The sequence below is a fragment of the Petaurus breviceps genome, unplaced genomic scaffold (genome assembly GCF_028583685.1).
Source record: "Petaurus breviceps papuanus isolate PSGF00001 unplaced genomic scaffold, PetGlider_PUasm1.0 90639, whole genome shotgun sequence".
Lineage (NCBI taxonomy): Eukaryota > Metazoa > Chordata > Mammalia > Diprotodontia > Petauridae > Petaurus > Petaurus breviceps.
In genome coordinates this window covers 7,484,540-7,507,830 of record NW_027187296.1, presented here as the reverse complement: position 1 = coordinate 7,507,830, position 23,291 = coordinate 7,484,540, and the positions used below count along the sequence as shown (strand labels likewise).

The window sequence follows — 23,291 nt, the reverse complement described above, 5'->3', positions numbered from 1 at the left end:
TTTCTACCACTCCTTCCACCCCCTCCCAAACTCCTCTCTCTAATCCTCCCTCAACCCTCCTACCTAAGCCATCCTTGCCTCTTCCCATTCACCCTCAAAGCAATAATACAAGGGACCATAAATAGGCTTTCTTAACTTATGCTTTATTTTGTAAAGGGTCTGAGGCCAGTCAGGCGTCAGATTTCTCCACACACCTTCGGTGGTTGGAAAAAATAAAAAAAGTATTTTATTAAGACCAGGTCTCCTTAACTTAACCAGGCTGGAAGTGCAGGGGCCACACACAGGAGCCCCTAATCCCATTCTGATACATGTAGTTTTGACCTGCTGATCTGGGCTTGTTCCCTTCCCCTTAGATAACCTGGGGGCTCACTACATTAATGCAACTGGAGTGGGAGCTCCCAATCAGCACAGCCCACTGCAACTCAGAACTCCCAAGCTTGAGATCCCCCAGCCTCAGGCTCCTTGGTAACAGGGATCACAGGTGTGTGTACCACCACGGCCAGCTCTATGCACCTCACTCAAACTAACCTAGCTTAGGGCCTCATGAGCAGAGAGGAGATAGGCTAAATTGTAGAAGGTCTCTATGAACAAGTCCTGGCAAGACTGCCGACATCTTCCTTTCCTTGACAGCTACTAGATATGATGGGCTGGGAGCCTGGATTCCAGGCTTCCAAGGCTCTGATTTCAAAGGGCTCTTCCACTGCTAAAATTAAAATCCAGGCACCAGTCCCTGAATGAGCTTAGGCTAGACATGATCTCTGTACCCGACCTTGCTCTAGGCATAAGCAACTATAGGTTGAAATAATAGGGACCCTACTCCCTGCCCCCACCTTGTTTTTTTCTTGCCAGCTGCTACCCGCCCCCTCCAATGAATCCCTGGAGTCCTCCTATCTAGGGCCCCCTCCCTGAAGCTGAAATAAACAGGCACACAGTAGCCCAGAGCTTCTGGAGACTGCCCCCTGGGGTTTTTTCCAAACCCTCCAACAAAACTTGTCCCCAGACACAGGCCCCCAACACTTCCTAAATCTAGATCCCCTCTTGCCCTTGAGTTCTCTGTCTCCAACCCTAAGTTGAAAAGATGAAGGGGTCTCTAAATCTCCCCCAACCAAAAACTCTCAGTGCTGGTCTAGTAGCTGAACTCAGGTTCTTCTGGGGAGAGCAGGTGCCATGCTGAGATTTAGTGAGGCCTTGGGTGAAGGCAGGGGAGGGGGATGGTGGTGAAGCTCCTTACCGTGAGAGAATCCATGGCTATGCCCTCCTGGTCTTCTTGTTCTGTTTGCTCCCTTTGGGATGCCCAACTCTTTCTTATGCCCCTAGACCCCGCCCTAGGCTGGGCCCTGCCCCCTTCCAGGACCAGCTGCTCCCCATCCTCTGTCCCAGCTTTGCCCCCCAGGGACCTTGAGAACAAACACATGCATTAGAGTATGCTTGGGGTGAAGTGGGGGGCAGGCCCTGTCATCCCAACTGTGGAAGAACAGCAGGATAGGAAGAAGCTTAGCTGGGTCCTCTTAGCATAACCTCTTTCTAGTACACCCTATGCGGCTTAGAATCACAGAATTTCAGAACTGATGGGGACCTCAGGGGTTGTTTAGACCAACGTGTACCTAAACAAGAACCCATTCTACAGAATCCCTCAATAAGTGGTCATTGAGCTTCTATGTAAAGACTCCAGTAATGCGTAATGCAATATCTTCAAAAGGTCCATTTCATTTTTGGAATACAATTCCATTTTCAGATGTTTTTCCTTTTATTAAACAGAATTGTTTCTTGGTACCTTGCTATCATGGTCCTGGTTCTACTTTAGCCAGTCCCCATATGGCATGATTCTTGGCCCTCTCTCTGTCTTGGTCACTCTCTTCTTCTTCTTTTTTTTTTTTTTTTGCTTTTTGGAGGGAAATTGGAGTTAAGTGACTTGCCCAAGGCCACACGGCTAGTTTTTTTGTGTGTGTGCGTATGTGTGTTAAGTGTCTGAGGTCACATTTGAACTCAGGTCCTCCTGGCTCCAGGGCTGGTGCTCTATTCACTGTGCCACCTAGCAGCCCCCTTGGTCACTCTCTTTTGTATTTGCTTCAGCATATAGCCATTCCTCCAAGAATGTGACTTCCTCCTCCAAGGCCTTCCTGGAGGTATCAGTGCTGCTTGATGCTCTAGCTGGCCATCTCTCCTGTGGGAACTGTGGGAGGGGAGGGACCTTTCCCAGCAGAGCAGCCCTTCCCCTCCCATCTGAGCAGTCTCCCCAACTTCTTTGGCCTTTGATCCGTTCCCTCCTTGTGGGCTCTCCACAGTTCTTTCTGGCCCATCATCCCCTTCAGCCACTGGTCCCCTTAGGCCTTTGGGGGTAAGAGGGAGAAGCTTTTTCCAAGAAGCCTTCCTCCAATATTTCATGAAGACTGTCTCATTGATTACAAGTCAGTTTTTAAATTATGGCAAAGCTTTCAGGGTACTTGCAAAAACCCTGAAATACTAAGGTGTGTAGATAATAATCCCTTAGTTATAAATGAGTAAACAGAGACCCAGCAGCTTTCATGACTTACTCAGGGTCACACAGTCAGACCATTAATTAGGTAGCATCTTGGATTATTCTGACTTTGAGCTCACCAGAGGACTTGGAGTTAAACATGAGGTTTTTATATAAAAAGCATCTTCACTGTGTGCCTCCTTTCTTGTGATATAGGGAACACAGGGTTAATATCCCAAGACAGGTTCTGCTGGATTGCACAATCATTCCTTGGTTCCACTGAGCCTTAGTTGCTACTTGAATACATTTGGAACAAGGCTCAGGTCCTTTTCTGCCACCAGGAGGGAGGGGCACCAGGCAGAACACCATACCCCAGGTCTGTTTATCCATTATTCTAAATTGACTTCCCTGGGAAAGGGGCAGGCCTGTTGGCAGGGAGCTGAGGGCCCTAGCAACAGCTGTCATGGCAACCTGGAATAGTAATGAAGCTGAGCCCAATTGTTATCAGCAATCCCACAGGGCCCCCGTTCTGCCATTTCAGGCTCTTCCATAATGATCAGAGTAATAAAGGTGGGGGTGGGGAGACCAAGGGCTACAAGTCCCCTCTGGTCTTATCTTGTAGTTTGTACTTCCACATTCCTAGAATCTAGCAAGATAGCTGTATGCAGGAAGTCAAAATATGTGGGGCACAAAGGTCTAGTCCAGGTCCATCCAGGGACTCTCAGGGGGTTCCCCACACCTGCTGGCATGCCATGCCACCTCCCTTTCTGGGAAGTGGAACTGGCAGATGGGGCACTGTACACGGACAGATGATGGTGTGCTCTCTGGAGAGGACTCGGAGTGTAGCGGAATTGGAGATGGGGACAATGATGAGGAGGAGGAGGAGGGTGAGGCTGGGTGAAGTGGAGAGCTCTCTCCACAGGTGGCGGCATGGAGAGGAAGGACCTCAAAGCTGAAGGACCCTGGGGAAGACAAAAGAGAGAGACAGAAGGGTGGGGGAATGAACAAAACTGGCTGAGTCCTTTTCATGAAACCTACACTAAGCTAAAGTCCACAGAATGAGGGAGGAAAGACAGCTGCTACTGGAAAAAGCCAACCTAGCTGCTGGGGCTCTGAATCAGAGGGGCACACCCCATCCTGCCTAACCTTGCTCTCCAGCTAACACAGATCTATCACCTCCCCAGGCCCGGAGATGAAGCAAGGGCTGCCTCTTTTCCTGCTCTTGACTCACATAACCTGGACCAACAGGGAGCTTCACTCACATACAGCAAGTGCTCAGTAATTAGATGTTGACCCATTCTCACAGTTCCTGAAATCCCTTCACTAGGAAGCCTTCCAACACTAAGCCTAGACTCAAAGCATTTTTCCTTCGCTCTGAATATGTATCACACCTTCCTGAACTGGATTATAGTCATTCCCTTCACATTAGTTAGACCTGCCTCTCCCTTCCCCCAGCAAAGAGCCTGGGGCACAGAGCAAGCAGACAAAACAAACCTGTCCTCCCTCTCCATGCTGTGGAAACTGTACCTGCATCCTTCAGGGCCTAGCTCAAATGCCATCTGTGCCATGATGATAATGGCCCCCACTTAACCACCCTACAAGGTTGGTGAGCCATTCTACATAACTGATCTCACTGGAGCCTCACCTGTCTTGTGAGATATGCGATTATTTATTATTCCCATTTTACTGACAGACTCAGGCTTGGAGAGCTTGCGGGATTCGCCCATGGCCACCAGATATCTACCTAGCAGACACCAAGTCTAAAGCAAATACACTGCATTATTCCCTGCTGCCTCTGTGAAGCATTCCTCCATTACTCAACAAACAGAGCCACCTGCTGGACGTTCAGGAACAATGCAGGGCTGATCCTTTGAGGGAGAAAACTCATAAAGAGGAAGCTGCAGCTGTTGTCAATCAATCAACAAACATTAAACAATTGACAAACATAAATAACCTGCTCTGTGCCAGGCACCGTGCTCTGTGCGGGGAATACAGATACAAAAAGTGAAACAAGTGCATCCCTCAAAGCCCTTCCTTTGGTCAGGGGCAACCACAGGTACACATGCTAGAATGTGCAGAATAAATACAAAAGAAATACAACGGAGTCAAATGCCAGGTAGTCAGGGAAGGACAGAGCCACTTGGTCTAGGGAAGGCTGGAGCAGGGCGGTGGAGCTTGGGAAGAGCCTTAAAGGAAAAGGGCAGAAGTGAGGAGGGGGCTCGTAGGGGAGAGCCCATGCTAAGTGCCAAGAGAAGGCTATCTGGGTGGACAGTAGAGAGCAGGAAGGGGAAGGAAGTATGAGGAAGCCTAGGGCCAGCTTGTGAAGAACTTTAAGTGATGTAGAGGAGTATATGGTTTATCCCACAGGGAACAGGAAACCATTGGAGTTTACCAAGGAGTGAAATTCACTTTGGCAGCAGGATGAGAAAGGATTAAACCAGGGAGGCCATTGCAACATTCTGGGCAAGAGGTGATTGCCCGAACTGAGGTGGGGGTGGTGTGAGGGTATGAGCAGAAAGAAGGGACAGAAATGGCAAGAATAGGCAATTGTTTGGATACTTGGGTGGAGAATAATGCTGAACAGAAGATAGTACAAGAGTGGTGCTATTTTCCAGAAATACTGAAATTTTAGAAGAGGGATGGGTTTGGGGGACATGCTGAGTCAAGACATGTTAAGTGTCTTAGGGAGATACTGGTACATGTGATTCAAGGGGAAAATGTCATGACCAACTGAGTGAAGGAAAGTTTCAGTGACATTTCACAGAATCTAAAGAGTTAGGCCCTCAGAGGCCACACAATCCAACACATACCTGAATAAGATGCCTTTCTACCTGTCCTCAACAGGTAGCCAGCAGACCTTTTCTTGCCGACCTCCAGGAAAGGGGGGGAGGGATTCCCTACATTCCACTTTGAAATAAGTAAAGAATTGCAAGAGACTGTTAAATGCTTCAGTGAAATCTAGGTAAACTATACCTACAATACTCCTCTGATCTCGGGGTCACCCTGAAATCCTCACTCTGTTGTTAAAACTCATTGATTCTATCTCTACAATCTCTCTCAAACTTCCCCAGTTCTGTATATTAACACAACTACCCCGGTGCAGGCCCTTATCACCTCTCTTCTACATTATTTTTATAGGCTCCTAAGTGATATCAATGCTTCAAGTCTCTCCCCTCTTTAATCTATACCCTACACATGCCAAAGTGTCCATTTCCTTCAAGACACAGGTCAAATCTGACCTTATCATCACTCAGAAAGCTCCAGTGGCTTCCTATTGCTTCCAGAATAAAAACCCCACTCTTGTGTTTGCTATCTAAAGTCCTTCACAGGCTGGTTCCTGCATTTCTAGATTTACTTTTCCCTTCAGGGATTCTGGGGCATGGTCAAACTGACCCACTCACTCAGTCTTCCTTACACAGCACACCCCTTTTTCCCCACCCTGTGCCTGTGCTCAGTTGATCACCAGGCCTGGAATGCACTCTCTCCTCAACCTTTTAGAAGCCCCATCTTCTTCCCAGGCTCATTTCAAGTGTCACCTCCTCCTACATGAGGCCTTTCCTGATTCACTCTCACCTCCAGCTGTAGAACCTTGTCTTCCAAATTTATGTTGTATTCCTATTTATCCAAATGGACACAATATTTTCTTTTGTATCCATTTTACATTTATCCAAATAGACACATTATTTTTTTGGAGAAAATCTAAGCTCCTTGGGAACTACTTTTTTTAACCCCAGTGCCTAATTCATAGCAAGAATTTAGTAATTAATAAATGCTGTTAAAATGGTAATGAGTAGACTATGGCATAGTACGTTCTTGAAGTCATGTGGCATCTTTGTGACTACTGCACCCTTTTCTAGAAGTTCACAACCCGTCAACTTAATATCTTCTGGAATTTTGTGAGGAACTGAAATCAAGTTCACCAACCTATATAGACTCCACTCTTCCTGATTTTGAGAATCAGGATGTTTGTTTCCTTCCAGTTCTGAAGTACCTCTCCTATGCTCCAGGATCTTCAAAGATCAACAATCCCATCTGCATTTACTACCTTGGAGAGCAGTCCACCTGGGCCCTGTAGCATGAATTCATCGAAGATGGTCAGTGTTCTCTTACTGTCCTGTCCCTTATCTGGGATATCCACTCCCTATTAGTCACAAGTATTCTGTCCTCTGTCGTACAAAGATCATTCTTTTTTTTTTTTAAAAAGCAATTGGGGTTAAGTAACTTGCTCAAGGTTATGCAGCCAGGTGTTTCTGGGTGGGTGCTAAGTGTCTGAGCCTGGATTCGATCCCCAGGTCATCCTGACACTAGGGCTGGTGCTCTTACTTGCTGAGCCACCTGGCCGCCCCTAAGCAATTGGGGTTAAGTAACTTGCTCAAGGTTACACGGCCAGGTGTTTCTGTGTGGGTGCTAAGTGTCTGAGCCCGGATTTGATCCCCAGGTCATTCCGACACTGGGGCCGGTGCTCTTACTTGCTGTGCTACCTGGCCGCCCCAAAGATCATTCTTCTTGGAAGGGAAGGGGAAGTAAGAAGCAAATGAGAGCCTCTGGAAAGCTCTGCTCATGTGGCCAGTCACTCACCATCTCACCCACTCTAGCCCTTGGCCCTATCCCTTCTCTGGGGATCCCTCCTTTTACACAATGTTGCTAAAAAATCCCAACCACAAAATCCTCTCATTGTCTTTGGCATTCTTTACCAGGCTTGGCTCACTTGAACTTTAGTGCCTCTGACACTGCTCTTACAGGACTGGTTCACACTTGTCCATTTTCTGGATTTTTTTTTTTCAAATCTGAGTTGAATGGGGAGGTCCTTGTGCATCCACATCATTCTTTTTAGACAATTCCTTTTTTTCCTCCTCAGAAATATTGTGCTTTATGCCTTCAGAACTTCATTCTTGAACACTGCCACCCTTTATGGGTTAACTACCTCTGCAGAATTCTAATTCCTAGGCTTCCCCAGCTTCTAGAGCCTTCAGCCTAGTCTGTATATAACTTGTACCTCTCAGGGCTGTTGTGGGAATAAAAATGAGATAATATTTGTAAAGCACCTACCATCATACCTGGCACACAGTAGGTCCTACATCACTATGTACTTATATGTTATCTCCCCTATTAAAATGTATGACCCTTGAGCACAGGGACTGGTTTTGCCCTTTTTTTGTATTCACAGTGCTCTGCATGACACCTGTTACTTAATATATGCTGGCTGGCTTAATGTAGCATGGGATCCTGCCAGTCCTCTTTCTGATCCCTTGGACAGCTGCTCTTCAAAACTCTATGGTGCATGTTAGACTCTGACCAGCTTTCTTCTCTTCTGTCCCAGACTCTAAGATGGAGGGCTCACTTCTTCCTAAGGTGCCTATGACTTCCACCTCAGCAGCTACTTCCTCCATGCTGGTAAGAATCCAGAAATGATCTGTAAGTTAAGAAATCCTGAGCTACTCTGCTTCAGACAGATGTACTGATAACTGAAGTCAGCCATCCCAGTTCTATCAGGCCTCCATATTGAATCTGTGACCTGTTTCTCAAATTCTTCATCTCTTCTCTTTCTAGCCAGGTCATCCTACATACTCTGATAACAATACTGCTTCTGTTCCTGCTCCCACTGAGACACAAACGCTCCTCATGTCATGTCATGTCACTATATGGGTCTGGATTTCCTCAAGTAAGTTTTTTCTTTAATATACAAATGCTATTCTGCCCACCCCACCCCCAACCTATCTAAAATGGGTTTTAAATGGTTACACCCATTGGATTTCAATTAACTATATGTACCTTGCATGGTAATTCTAGGCTTGAGGAAATGTTAACAAAGGCATGGAGACAGGAAAATATAGGCTATATCTGGGGACAGAGTTAAGTCTAATCTGGCTGGAGCTTAGAGAGGAGTAATATAAGACATCAACTCAAAAGGCCAGGGTGATATCAGTGCGGCGGGCCCTGAACGCCAGGTGAACTTTACTCAGTATGCCACAGGGAACCACTAAGGACTTTTGAGCAGAGGAATGATGTGAAAGATGACTGGAAGTAGGGAAGGGGGTGATGGGGAGAGAGATATCAGGAGACTGTTCAAATAGTCCAAGGAGGTGGAAATGAAGATCTGCATTAGGGTGACTACAGTGAAAATGGAGAGAAGGTGGCAGAGACTGAAGGGATGGTCAGAAGGTGCCATCAGCATTCTTGATAACTGGCACTGAGAGATGAGGAAATGACACAAGTCCAAAAACCCCAAGGCTCAAACATGGGAGACGATGAACAATGATCACTCTTCCTCCTCCTCTACCTCCCAAGCAGTTTGTACACTTTGCATTCACTTACCATATGACCCTTCTCTGTGCTCTCCCATTACTAAACTGCAAACTCCTTGAGGGCAGTTTTGACTCTTATGTTTGTATCTCTCGAGCTCACAGCAAAGTTCCTTGTATATAGTATATGTGTGAAAAATATTTGTTGGATGAATGAAAAAACGAATGCAAACTCTCATTTCTTTAGTGCTCCCAGGTCGACCAAATGCTTTCCTCATACCCACCCTATAAAAGAGGCAGTGCAGGTTTTCTTGCCGTCTTACAGATGAAAAAGTGAGGCTCAGAGAGCTGAAGTCATTTGGTTACTCACATGATTAAGAATTGCTGGAGCTGGGACTTTGGATTCCAACATCAGTGCCCTACTGTGGAACACAGAAGTGGGGGCTGGACTTGGGTGAAAGGGTCACCTATCCTCCTCAACCATCTACTCTCCCCTTCCTGGTCTGGAATGTCATGGAACTCATTCTTGCCTCACTCCTTTCCTCCACTATCAGGGGTGGGAGTGGAGGGTTAATCCATTCAGATTTGGGTCTCTGCCCAAGAGCTAACTGTTTTGAGTACAAACACACCTATCCCCACCCCATGCTTCACATCCCAACCAATTCATCTACTCTGGGCATCTTGCCACATGCTTTGCAAATGTGTTCACTATCACTCCCCTTTGCACCAGGAGTAGTAAACAAATCAATGCCATCATAGCTCTGGGAGAGGGTGTGACAATCAAGTGCCTTATGGCTCCATTCCTGTGACATTCCAAACCAAAACCCTCTTTCTTGCCTGCCATTCCCTCGAACCTGCTTTTGAGTTGTCCCCTCTTCCTTCTTGAGGGTAGGAACTTTTTCACTTTTGTATTTGTATCTTTATTACCTAGCATAGTGTCTGACACTAGAGGCACTTGAAAATACTTTTTCAAAAATCTAAATGCATTTTAATTAATGCATCCAACTATAACATTCCTCCTAGGATCCCTCTCCCACTCTACCATAACTGGATTAGCCTAAAGGGGAATTTAAGGAAGGGGGAGGAGAGATGGGGGAAGGGAGGCGGGAAGGAAGGGCAGAGGAAGAAGGAAAAGAGGAACCAGACTACCACTGCTCCCCCAAACCCCGAGGGAGTGCTGGCAACAGTGACTCAGCCAGGCTGGGTATGTAACCTTGGCCTAGGACAGTCCAAAGTTCCTCTGTCTAAGAGGAAGGGGTAGTGCCAATATCACGCTTTGCCTCACCTGCACATATGGGGCACTGGCCGCTCTCTTGACCATGATCACTGCTCCTCTGTGGCTGGGGGGGCTGTCGTCTTGGCCTCACCTTCCTGCACTGCCGTGGACGTGGGGTGGCTAGAGGTCTGTAGGACAAAACAATATAGAGTGGCAGTCACTGGCCACTAATGGGATAGTTACTATACTCCGAACTCTATCCCTAGGACTCACCATCAATTCATGGCCAGATTTTTTATGTAAACCTACCTCCTCCAGGCAGCTTTCCATGACTGACCCCACCCTGTCCTCTCAACCTTTCCAATAAAAGGCCCTTCCTCTGTGTACACTTTGGTAAAACTGTGGTCAATAGATAACTTGCTACTCTGCAAAACTATTCCTCAGAGAGTTGGTGAGAGCTTTCACTTATTTGGTAGAGCTGTCTATCCCTCTACTGACCAGAAGCTCCTAGCAGGGAGAGAATAAGAATGGTCCCAAATTTCTGTGGACACTGCTCCTGTCCATTCAACGCAGCAGTAGCAGCAGCTTTGGTAGCCCACTGAGACTCTGGGATTTGTCTGCCACAAACCAAGCAGTCATCAGAAGGACACAAGGGACAGGATCATGGAAACAGGGAAATTCCTTCCAAAAAGGACATGGTGGGGCTGAGGGAGAGTATTTCTGAGACATTTGAGGGGACGTGGTATGAGGTTTCTCAGTTACCTTCTCCTTGGGTTTTGTAGCTTCTGTCTCTTTGTCCTACTTGACTCATTCTCTGAGTTCTGCTCTCGTGATGCTGGCTCCTCGGCCTTAGGGACATCTGTCAACCCAAAATCATAGCTGTCATAATCATCAACACTAATGACAACATCCCACATATATACAGCCCTTCAAGTTCAGATGCATGGGTTCTCAGAGCTGGATACTGGCACATCAGAGTCACCTTCACATGATCACAGGTTTTCAAGCTGGATTTAGTACAATCAATGAAATCACAGACCTAATCCAAAAATACAGTACAACCTTACCTAAGCAGGAATGCCATCTCTACAATGGTTTTTATAAATGCCATCCCAATTCTACCTAAATATCACCAAGGGATTGGAACCTTCCTTTCTCCTGAGGCACTCCATTCCATTTTTTGGACTGATCTTGTCAAATTGCTTTAGGAAGGTTGTGTGGTATCTTGGAAAGAACACTTAACTAGAAGGAAGACCTGGGTTTCATCTGTAGATATGCCACTTATTAGTTGTATGGTCTTGAATAAATTACTTGGCTTCTGTGAACCTTAGTTTTATCACCTGTAAAGTGGGGATAATGAGAGTTGGTCCACCTCACCTCACAAGGTCTTTACAAAGATCGGACAGCACAATGGATGTGATCTGATTCTCACAATTAAATCTTTTATTAACTCCTTTTCACATATGAAGGCAGTGAAGCCACTAATCAGACTATAGGGGATTGTTTAGTGAGTGAGAATAGTTACAGCAAAAGAAATTGGACATCCTTTAAAGAGAATTTCAACCAAGCTATAGTAGCCTTCTCTGCCCTGTATAACAGGACTGATCCACCATCAAAGAGCCCACAATGACACAATGACAAATTCTCTAGTCCTCAATTCTGCCTCTTCAGTACTCTCCTTATTTTTAAACAAAAGAATCCATCAGTCAAAATTCCATTACCTGAGGTCAGAGTTAACATGATGAGGGGATATCCTGAGATGACTTTCTCAAGGGAATTGAGAAAACAATGAAATGGATATAAAATCTGGAGTTTCCTCATCTGGAGACAACGTGGCATAGGGGAGAGTGCTGGACTTGGAGTCAGAAAAACCTAGGCCCAGATCCTACCTCTGACACCTATTAGCTTTATGATTGTAAAAAAATCACTGAGGGGTGGCTAGATGGTGCAGTGAATAGAGAACTGGCCCTGGAGTCAGGAGGACCTGAGTTCAAATCTGACCCCAGACACTTAACACTTACTAGCCATGTGACCTTGGGCAAATCACTTAATCCCAATTGCCCTCCAAAAAGCAAAAAAAAAAAAAAATCATTGAACCTCCCTGAGCCTCGGTTTTCTCATCTGTAAAACTGGACTAATAATACCCAGAGAGCCCAACTCACTGGGCTCTTGCGAGGGGCAGGCAAAACCATGTATGGCAAGTGCTATAAAAATGAACTATAAACTGCTATTAAAAAGACAGTTGGTATTGCTTGATGCCTCTGGGCACCCTAAGGCTCACCATTAGGACTTGTCTTCCTAGAGGGGACTGAATGGGAGGTAAGACATCATGAATATTCACAATGAGACCATGGGGTGAACTCGGGGTATGCAGTGAAACCATAAAGGACATGAGGAATGAATGTGATACCCTCCCTTTCCTTATTTTTCCCTTCAGAATGATAAATAATCCCTTTTCATCTAAAAAAAAAATGATGCACAAACTATTTCCCTTCCTCATTTCTTCTTGAGGAATAAGAATTTGCCCCCTTTTATTCTTCCTTCAATGTAAACAAATAAAAACTATCCATTTCTGTGCTTTTACTTTTTCTACCTGAAACCTTGTTTGTCGGGCAGTCCTAAGCATTGTGGGTGGGGAGAGAAGGGGGTGGAAGGAGGGAAATGGTGTATAAGGACAACAAATGACAAAGAGAGTAGGGGGTCGGGAACGAGGGGTAAAAACCTAACCTGAGCTGGCTGTGTGTTTGGGGGATGGTTCCCCTCGATGGCACCCAAGACTCTTTGATGTAGATGGAAGGGCCTGGCAGGCAGCAGAAAGCACCATGCGGGCTGAGCGTCCTAAAGCCCCAGGCTGTAGCTGCTGGAGACGGCTCCTGAGCTCAGTCATCTGCCCAAGGCTCCTGCAGGGACAGAGAGAGAGCTTGGCAGTATGCTCAGTTAAAAGCACAAGACCAAGGGCCCCGTCTATGGTTACCAGAACTACATATTCTTTCCTTGACTGGGCAAGACATCAGAGTAAACAATGTGATCCTGCTTTTAGAGGCTCCCAATCTGACCAAGGCCTCGGTCTTGACTTGCTTAATACAGACACCCAGATCCCACTCCCAAGGATTCTCTATCTGGCACAGACAACACAGATCCTGGCTTGAAATGCCACCAATACCACACACATAAAAAAATGAGTAGCCTGCCAGCTACTCTGACACTTGCTACTTGTGTGACCTTGAAATATAACAACCTCCCTGGGCCTCTGTTTTCTCATTTGTAAAGTGGGCTTGGACTAGATGGCCTCTGAGGTTCCTTCCACTTCTATATCTAAGATATTTTGTGTCTGTTAGACTGATGACTTTGATGTTATTTCAGATTGGGGAGGGGGCAAGAGGCACAGTTTATGTATATGTCAAATTGAGGGGCTATGAGGGCATGGGACTAAGTATTTTTGCCAAATGAAACACTGCCTTCTGAAATTGGATCTGTTGATCTATAAAGATATTATGAGTAACAATCAAGAGGGTAAGGGGGCAGGCAGCAAAGCAACCTGCCCCACAGTACTAAACCTGAAGGATGGTCCTCTCTTCCCTGATCACTGTTAGGAAAAATGACTAGGTCAGCTTTAGGGTTTGGAGGAACTTGGAAGGTTAGGGAAGAGGAAAAAAAAGGAATATGAACAGGTTCAGGCCCAACGCTGATATTCAGATACCTTTGCTTAGGAAAGTATGGAAGCTGAGACTTTGCTCTGATAACATACAGAGTGAGACCACTAGGAGTAGCAAACTCCACTGGAGACTCCATAGGGAAGGGGCCTCCTCTGCTCCCCTCAGGGCATTCTCCCTTGCCCCTGGAACTACATACGGCTGTGGATCTGGGAAGAATGTTCTCCGGATGGCAGGGCTGGCAAGCCAAGGGCTGGCTTGAGAGGCTTGTATGGAGGACTCCACCTTTGATAAGGGAAATTAAAACACATGAAACACAAATGTTCACCACCAGGGAGCACCATTGGCAAACATCAGCTCCAGTCCTCTCTCCAACATGTCAGGTGTGTATCTTTTCATCAATATCTGTGATCCAGTTTACAGGTGTCTAAGCGGATTTATGATTGATATATTATTTTTATGTGCATGGACTGAAACCTCTTCTCCTAGCCATTTCTACCAACTGAAATCTTTTTCTTCTTTTTACACCCAGCTCAGGGGTCATCACATTAACTTGAAAATTATTTCTTGCCCTCTTGAATGTCTTCTACCTATCCCTTTAAATGTTTAATTGATGTTCTTTTCTTTTTTAAAAAAATATTCTCTCACTTTTTAGTAGCCCATTTCCCCCTCCATTAAATCTTCTCTTATAACAAAGAGCCAAGCAAAACAAAATGTCACAGACACCATGTCTGAAAATGTGGATTCCACACAACAAGGCAGGCTTCTTCAGAACACTCTACATTCATGTGACTCTGCTAAAGTCATGTGCTTCAACATTGTTTTCTTTCACACTAATGTGGTTGGGTAAATTATCATCCTGCTTCACTACACAAAGTCTTTCCAAGTTTCCCTGAGTAGTTCATAGTCATCATTTCTTCCAATACAATGATATGACATTACATTCATACTTAGCCACTCCCCAGTTAGTGGTGCTGGATCTGGAGTCAGGAAGACTAATCTCCTTGAGTTCAAATCTGACCTCAGACACTTACTATAACTGTATGACCCTGGGCAAATCACTTAACTGTGTTTACCTCAGTTTCCTCATCTGTAAAATGAACTGGAGAAGGATATGGCAAACCACTCCAGCATCTCTGACAAGAAAACCCCAAATGGGGTCATGAAGAGTCAGACATGATTGAAAAAAGACTGAACATACAATCACCGTATGTTCACTTTCTCTTTAGTTCTTTGCTATTACAAAAAGTGATGAAATAACCCTAAATTATTATGAGCAGCTGGACTAAATCATAGCTCCAATGACAGTGTATTAATGGGGCAGCTAGGTGGCGCAGTGAGTAGAGCACCGGCCCTGGTTTCAGGAGGACCTGAGTTCAAATATGGCCTCAGACACTTGACACACTTACTAGCTGTGAGGCTTTGGGCAAGTCATTTAACCCCAATTGCCCTCCTAAAAGCAAAAAACAAAAACAGTGTATTAGCGAGGGCCCTCCAACATTTGTTATTTTAGCTAATCTGGTGAGTTTGAGGTGAAACTTCAGAGTTATTTTAATCTGCAATTCTCTTACTTGATCAGAGATATCTGCTACAAATATTTTTTCTCAATTGACTACTTCTCCAACTCTAGTTTCACTGATTTTGTTCATGTAAAAAAGCTTTTCAATTTCATGCAACTGATGTTGATAATATAGTTTACGATCACCTCTACCCCTTGTTAAGAATTATTCCTCAGGGGCGGCCAGGTAGCACAGCGAGTAAGAGCACCGGCTCCAGTGTTGGGATGACCTGGAGATTGAATCCCGGGCTCAGACACTCAGCACCACACCCAGAAATAACTGGCCATGTAACCTTGAGCAAGTTACTTAACCCCGATTGCTAAAAAAAAAAAAAGAATTATTCCTCAGGGGCGACCAGGTGGCGCAGTGAGTAAGAGCACCGGCCCCAGAGTCGGGAGACCTGGGATCGAATCCAGGCTCAGATACTTAGCACCACACCCAGAAATAACTGGCCCTATAACCTTGAGCAAATTACTTAACCCTGATTGCTTAAAAAAAAAAAGAATTATTCCTCTGTCATAGTTTTACTTCCTTCTTCTCAAATTTCTTAATGATGTGACCTTTTATATTTAGGTTACGCATCCATTTGGGACTTCTTGTGGTCTGTGGTTGGCCTAAATATAATTTCTGCCAAATGGCTTTCCAGTTTCCACTAAAATGCCACAATCCTATTTCAGTCTATGTGTGTTTGTGCTTTGAGAGCACTTATGATTATGACATAGAGGGAGCCCTATATTAAGAATATATGGGCGATGTAAAGATGAACATGACATAGTTCCTTAGTTTAGTCACAAAGATGGATATAAGAAAAATTGAGTATAACTCTATACATGCATTTGTACCATAACATAGAATAGTGCTGAACTTAGAATCCAGAGATCTGGGTTCAAATTCCACCTTAGACAATTACCAGATGTGTGAACATGGCAAAGTATTTAACCTATGATAGCATCGATTTCCTCATCTGGAAAATGGGTATGGCATTAGCACTTCCTTATGCGATGTATACTTGAATTACATATCTCTTCCTGTGCAAACTTTAAGACAATATATAAGTTTGACAAACTTGATAAAATTTTGATGATTGATTCTAATTATGTATCGATTTGTACACATGAACATATAAGCTTATGTATATATGTTTCTGACTTTCCTCATCCTATGACTTCTAATTGGGTCCCCATAGTGGTACAGGAAGAGGAAGAACCATATAGGTTGTTCCGAGTATTCGGTTAACTTTTGACACACCTGATCATGGTCAGGTGCTTGAGAGTCTTCTGGGGGCTCCAGCAGAGACCGCACACGAAGGAACATGAGGCCAAAGGGTTGCCGACGGTTGAAGGGCTGGCTGCAGGTCACTCGAAGCCTATCCCAGCTCTCACTTGCTGCTGGGGCCAGAAAATCCCCTGAAGAATTGGAAGGAGAAGGAATGAATGAGGTTATAAAGGAACAGAAAAGGAGAGAGGATGAGAAGGTAGAGGAGGATGCAAATGGCAGGAAGAAGAGGAAGACAAGAGAAGGAAAGGGAAGAGGGAAAAAATAAGGAGGTGGGGGATGGGAGGATTGTTGTGCGTTTGTCCTCATTCTCGAAGAGGATCATGACATCAGGGATATGATGACATGACCTGCAGTTGACTTGGATTTGAGTGAGGGGGCTGTGCAAGGTCACCAGCCTCACTTTCACCTTCAGAGCCAAATGGGTCCAGTGGTCAGATATTCATCAGGATGACTGGAGATGGCCCAGGATGCAATGGGAGACCCTGGCCCTTGTAGGCTAAGGTCTTTTCAGGTTCTCATTTTGAGTGAGGTTAACGACCATTCAATGAATAGGCCTCTTTAAGAAGTTAATCAAGGGGGTGGCCCTTTTAATCAAGAAAGAAAAAAAAAATCCAACTAGGAGGGCAGGACCCTCAGGCTTCCTGGTCAAAAGAGAAACAGTTACTATTTAGTATTTACATTCACTGGGTGCTAAGAGGGCAGGAGCCTATTGTCCAATCTATGAACTTCAGAATGAAATGGGTTTAAGGCTTGGTCCTTTCCTCAAGAATGGATGGGAGGAAGAAAAGGAAAGAAAGTGGTAGGAAAAGAGAGACATGGGAGCAGGAGGAGATGCAAAAGGGGGAGGGAAGAGAATAAGACAAAGAAAGGGGAAGGAAATGTAATTAAAGGGAAGGGAAGGAAGAAGAGGATAAGTGGGTAGAAGGAAGAGAGAACAGAAAGGAAAGAAACAAAGGAAGAAGTGAAGAAAAGCTTGCCTTCTCTGATTCTCCCTCAGATCCTAGTGCAAAGGGTCTTATTAGGTGTAGCTGAGCCTTGCTCTTATGCAGCCATAAGAAAGGCCAGGCCTGGCCTAGGCCTCCCTTCCTAACTTAGTTTCCCACTGTGCCCAGCAGCAGCTGCCTTCCCAGAGTCATTTCTGTCTGCTGCACTGGGCTAACAGGAGCAGAAGGCTGGGTTATTGGTAGCATGCAGCAGACACCAGAAACCCTTTACCATGGACCTCCTAAATGACATTAGCGAGATGGTCTTCTCCAGTTTAGGTTTACATGGAATATTACTACTCAAACTGATCAAGCAACAAGCATTTATGAACAAAAATGGTGCAGTCCCTGAGCCCAAGAAGCTGGCCCATGTTTATCCTGTCTGTCCTTCCCTTCCACACATCCCACAACCTCTTTATACCTTTATACTTGGACTTTATACATAGCCCTTACAAAAAGGGGTCCGTCACTGCCACCTGACACACAGACACACTCAATATTATACCCTGCACACACAGATCAGACATTATACATATCTACCCCCCTTCCCCATCATCCTGATACATAGACCCAACACACCCATGACCCCCTATATACCCAGCATCACATCCCTTACATACAACAGACCAAACATCTCACATACCCAATACTACCCTTTATATCCCTAATATCAAACCCTTTATGTGTAGACCTAATATCACTGTCTACACATTCACATACCCAAGATCATACCCCTTATACAAAGAAGACCTATTCTCTCACACATGCTGTACGCATGAATTATATTTTTACACACATACTCTATATCCATGTAATGGGAATGTAAATTTTTAAGATCTTCCCTGCCCCTAGGCTAAAGTGCACCTGGAGCCTGGGGTGGGAGGATTGTTTTTCAGTAGACACTTCTTGATTGGGCAGTGAGTCAATAAGGTTGTTACATTCTCTGAGCCAGGAGAAGGCTATATAAGCCCTGATGTGTAGCTTTGTTTTGGGGGCTCACTTTGAGAAGTGTTCTGTGATTTGATTTGGATTCTGGGAAGCCATTGTTGAGAGCCCCCCCTCGGCTTTGAAAAACCCAGATGTTGATTTGGTATGGATGTAATGGTTGGACAGTTTGGAAATCTGTCCACTTGATCTGTTTCTCTGTCTGTATATTCTGAAGTTCAGGGTGCTGACCTTTTTCCCCTGAACTAGGTAAATGATACATATTTGACTGATTAAAGTAAGCTTGTTAACCCATTGTGAGTTGCTTTCCTTTAACAAAGCAGATCCAAGAACCTGTGTTGGCAGACACCTTGAGGATGCTTGGGGTGCTTGCTGCTACAATCCATTATCATATACCATACACCTCCTCAAATATATACATGTATACTTCATATATATACATACATATATACTTACACATATCTCATATACCTTCCCATAGAGCATCCAGTCCTTCATGCTAAATTATATCACACTTTTGCACATACCCACACTGTTTCTCTCTTCCCCTCCCTTCTTTACCGTCTTTAAACATGCGGACCCCTGAACGGTTCGTTCCCAGTTTGGAGTCAGATGGTGACATCATTGTGGCCATGGGAAGCAAGGTCAGAAAAGGCCTGCCTGGGGGCCAGGAGGAACGTCCCACATCTACCTGCAAGAAGGCGCAGCCATAGTTCCCTAGGGACAAACAGGCAGGGGAGTGATGAGCACTTTTCTTTTACCTTCAGACAAATAGCCAGGGGATGAAATACAAGTCTATTAGCCTTTGCTAAGAGTACTCTCTACCTTCCAGAACTCAATTTAGACAGCTAAATCTTGGCTCTCCCTAATGACTATTGGTTGGTTCAATACCATCCAAGCCATCCCCCTCTGCCCATGCAAGAAGTCTCTGCTAATTACTTGACAAGCCCCTTCATTTCCAGATTATTCCTATTATAGCCTTCCCAATTTACACAGCCCCATCTCCTTCAAGTCTCTGCCTACCCCAATCCCTTCAGCAGCTCATGGCTATAATTTGGCATAGATGACAACTATTTCTTAGTACCTGTGGCCTATCTCTTGCATCAGATTAGGCAAAGGGGAATTCCTGAGGGCAGAGATCAAGTCTGTGTTCTCCCTTCTCAGATTAGGGGCTTCCTCAAGGCAGATTCTCTCCCCTCAAACTGGAAGGTCCCTGAGGGATCCCTGAGGATGGGGACCCTGGCTCCCACAGTAGACTTAGGTCTCTTCATCTTTGTTTCTCCCTGAGTGTGAAATGACTCTACCTATGGCAGTTGTTCAGTGTTTACAATCAAAATGACCTGATTCAATGGTTGTCAAAGAGTAGTTTGGGTTCTTCTACAAGTCTCTGAGACCCCTTCAGGGTATCTGCAAGGTCAATATTGCTTTCATAATAATAGTTATGTTTTAATTTCTAATGTGGTAAATATTGATAAATATAACCCACATACATGCAAGTTCCTCAAGGGTCCTCAGTAATTTTTAAGTGTAAAGGGGTCCTGACACTGAGAAGTTTGAGAACCATTCAGCTCCTCTTGGAAACAGGTTTGGAGTGGCTCTTACTGCTCTTGCTATCTCCCTCCCCCACCCTGTTCCACAAGGGTCCTGGCTACATTTCCTTACCCACATCAATGTAACTGATGGGCACAGCCCGTTCTAGTTGCAGCTCCACCTTGAGTTGCCCACTGCGGTCCTGAGGGGAGCCAAGCCACGGCCTCATTGGTTCATCTGCGTCCAGTAGATTTTCCACAGGGTACCTGCAGTCCTGGGCCAGAGTACACAAAAAGAGTGGTCATCAAGGGGAGGCCTTGGCAAGCCAGTAGGAAACGGGTTCCTTAGAGTGGGGGGACACCCTGGAGAATAAGCCCCAACTTCTTGTGCCAAGGAAAGCTAGTGTGGTTGGTTTTCCTTTATTTTACACAAGAAGATTATCTGAGGAGTGGCATAGGAGGTGACAATGGAAGAATGGATCTCTCACGTGGGCTCAGTTCTGTTGTTCACCTGCCTGCTCTGGCATAGGAAGGAGTCCCAGGGCGGTGGCTCAGGGGCAGTGTTGTCATTATCTGATCCCAGACTCAGAGGGCAAGGATGCTCCCCAACATTCCGCTCTGACCTATGATTTCATCCCAGGGGGAACATTCTCTATCCCTGAAGAGAAACCTGCTTTGTAATTTATAGTCTTAAAGTTTCCAGGGGCATTGAGAGGTTGGCTCATTTAGGATCACACAACTAGTATGTGTCAGCTTTCCTGACTCTGAGGAGGGCTCTCTATCTGCTTGATGTAATACTACTACTCTAAGAAAAAAGATCTGCCTTATGATTAAAAATTCTCATTTATATAGTATGTTAAGGTTTAAGAAGTGCTTTCCTCATAATAATCCTGTGAGGTAGGTAACCGAAGTATTATTGTTCCCATTTTATAGATGAAGAGACTGAGCCTCAGAGGTTAAGTGACTTTCTCCAGGTTACATGTATTAGGAGCTACTCTTACCCAGCTGTCCTGACTCCAAGTCTAGCACTACTTTTCCCTACACCATATGGCCTATCACAAATGCCTGAGGAGGGAAGTGTCACAAAGGGCAACCAAATGGCTGTTCAGGCATCTCCTTCCTAAGAATTCAGAGGGATCCTTGGATGAGAACCAAATCTCCCCTAGTAAACTGGAGGCTTTCCAAGAGGAGAGCTGTGTCCTTTCTACCAGACCAAGGGCTATGTCCCTGCCATCAGACCTGGGGCTCCCCAAGGACAGGAGCACACTTTCCCCTCTGACTCAGAGGTCCCCGGGGCTGCATCTGTTACCTCAGGAAGGATCCTACTTGCTTGAATTTTCCCTATTACCTGAGAGGAGAACGACACCACATGGCTGATCTTCACAGGAGCCATGAAGAGTCACAGAAAGTAGTCACAAGCCTCTTCTCTCAAATAGCATGCAAATCCTGTCACCACATTGGCCTTCTTGGCTTCTTCTTGGTCCCTTAAGTCTCTGGGAGAAAAAGGTACACGATGACTTTGAGGAGAAAGAAATGGGGAAGGAGTGTGGGACAGGGTGAAGTAAGAAAAAAGATAACTGTCCAAAGGAACAGTCTGTTTATCAGGAAAGAAGCATTTGTCAAGCAGTCGATTTGTATACAGACAGTCCTTGACTAGGTGCTATGAAAGGCCTATTCTGGTCTTTGGGAAACATCTAGTCCCTTCTAGCAAAGAAGTACACCCAAGAAACATATGGAGAAAAAATTGAATGTGACATATTAACTATCCCCTCTCCCTGCAGTGTCTTTTTCTCCAATTCACCTTCTAACAGACAACAGCGGCACAATCTGGGCAAGTCATTCACGCTCTTTAAACCTGTATTTCCTTAACTATAAAAATAGGGCTAATGAAGCTTCTCCTGCCTCATCCCCAGGACAATTGTGAGAAAAGTACTCTGTGACTCATCAGTAACCATATAAATGTGAGCTATTCATAGGCCACCATGGACAAGTTGTTGAAACCTCTCTGAACCTTGGTTTCCTCACAGGGTCAACATAAGGAAAACAATTTTGTAAAAGCTTGAAGCCCCATCAAAATGAGAGTTATGATTCTGTACATGCTGCCAGATTATTCTTCCTAATGTACATTCTTCTGCTGCTCAAAAATAACTGATGTGGGGCAGCTAGGTGGAGCAGTGAGTAGAGCACCAGCCCTGGAGCCAGGAGGACCTGAGTTTGGATCTGGCCTGAAGACACTTCACACACACACACACACACACACACACACACACACACACACATCTAGCCATGTGACCTTGGGCAAGTTACTTCACCCCAATATGCCCTCCAAAAAGCAAAACAAAACAAAAAACATAACTGATGGCTCCCCACTGCCCACAGGACAAAATCCAGCCTCCACCTCCCATTCCAGAGTGTCTAGGTGCTGCCCCTAGCCTTCTTTTCCAATCACATTTCCCACTACTCTCCTTCTTACACCCTGTACTTACACACTCCAGCTGGGTCATCTTTTCACTGACCCTGGAACATACTGGTGCTTTCCCACATTTTTGCCTTTGTCCTCTGCCTGGAATGCCCAACTTCAGTTTCTACTGACTGAATTCAAAGCCATAGTTTAAGCCCTATTTCAAATTCTCTTGTCCATGAAGTCTTCAATTATGCCACTTAAAGATCTCTCTTACCCAGCAATACCACTTCTAGGGCTGTATACCAAAGAGATCATAAGAATGGGAAAAGCACCCACATATACAAAAATATTTATAGCAGCTCTTTTTGTGGTGGCAAAAAATTGGAAATTGAGAGGATGCCCATCAATTGGGGAATGGCTGGACAAGCTGTGGTATATGAATGTAATGGCATATTACTGTGCTATAATTGAGGAGTGGACAGACTTCAGAAAAACCTAGAAAGACATATATGAACTGATGGTGAGTGAAGTGAGCAGAACCAGGAGAACATTCTACACAGTTACAGTCACACTGTGCGATGATTAACTTTGATAGACTTAGCTCTTCTCAGCAATGCAAGGTTCTAAGACAATTCCAAAAGGTTCATGATGGAGAATGCCAGTCACACACAGAGAACGAACTATGGAGTCTGAATGCAGATTGAAGCATACTATTTGCTCTCTCTCTTTTGTTTGTTTTGGTTCTTCTTTCTCCTGCTTCATCCCATTGGTTCTAATTCTTCACAACATGACTAATGTGAAAATATTTTCAATATAAATGTATATGTAGAGCCTATATCAGATTGCACATCATCTTTAGGAGGGAGGAGAAGAGGGAGGCAGAGAAGCTTGTGGAACTGAACGTTGAAAATTAAAAGGAAAGAAAGAAAGAAAGAAAGAAAGAAAGAAAGAAAGAAAGAAAGAAAGAAAGAAAGAAAGAAAGAAAGAAAGAAAGAAAGAAAGAAAGAAAGAAAGAAAGAAAGAA

At 44.9% G+C, this 23,291-nt stretch overlaps 1 protein-coding gene across 3 annotated transcripts in view; it reads right to left on the bottom strand.

The window, feature by feature from the left end:
• The window catches only part of XNDC1N (XRCC1 N-terminal domain containing 1, N-terminal like), a 54,283-nt gene that overhangs the window by 25,228 nt on the left and 5,764 nt on the right, over window positions 1–23,291 (bottom strand). For 2 of the 3 annotated variants that reach the window (XM_069064709.1, XM_069064708.1), the window contains exons 2-10: window positions 21,212–21,356; window positions 19,997–20,138; window positions 18,896–19,051; window positions 16,377–16,534; window positions 13,769–13,854; window positions 12,644–12,816; window positions 10,679–10,775; window positions 9,986–10,104; window positions 125–3,420 (exon numbers count right to left, since the gene is read on the bottom strand). In XM_069064709.1, coding sequence (XP_068920810.1) covers window positions 3,155–3,420; window positions 9,986–10,104; window positions 10,679–10,775; window positions 12,644–12,816; window positions 13,769–13,854; window positions 16,377–16,534; window positions 18,896–19,051; window positions 19,997–20,138; window positions 21,212–21,256 — 1,242 coding nt within the window. In that variant the 5' untranslated portion in view covers window positions 21,257–21,356 and the 3' untranslated portion in view covers window positions 125–3,154. Of the gene's footprint in view, window positions 1–124; window positions 3,421–9,985; window positions 10,105–10,678; window positions 10,776–12,643; window positions 12,817–13,768; window positions 13,855–16,376; window positions 16,535–18,895; window positions 19,052–19,996; window positions 20,139–21,211; window positions 21,357–23,291 lie in introns of those variants that run through there. The other variant, XM_069064710.1, reaches the window with a different exon arrangement.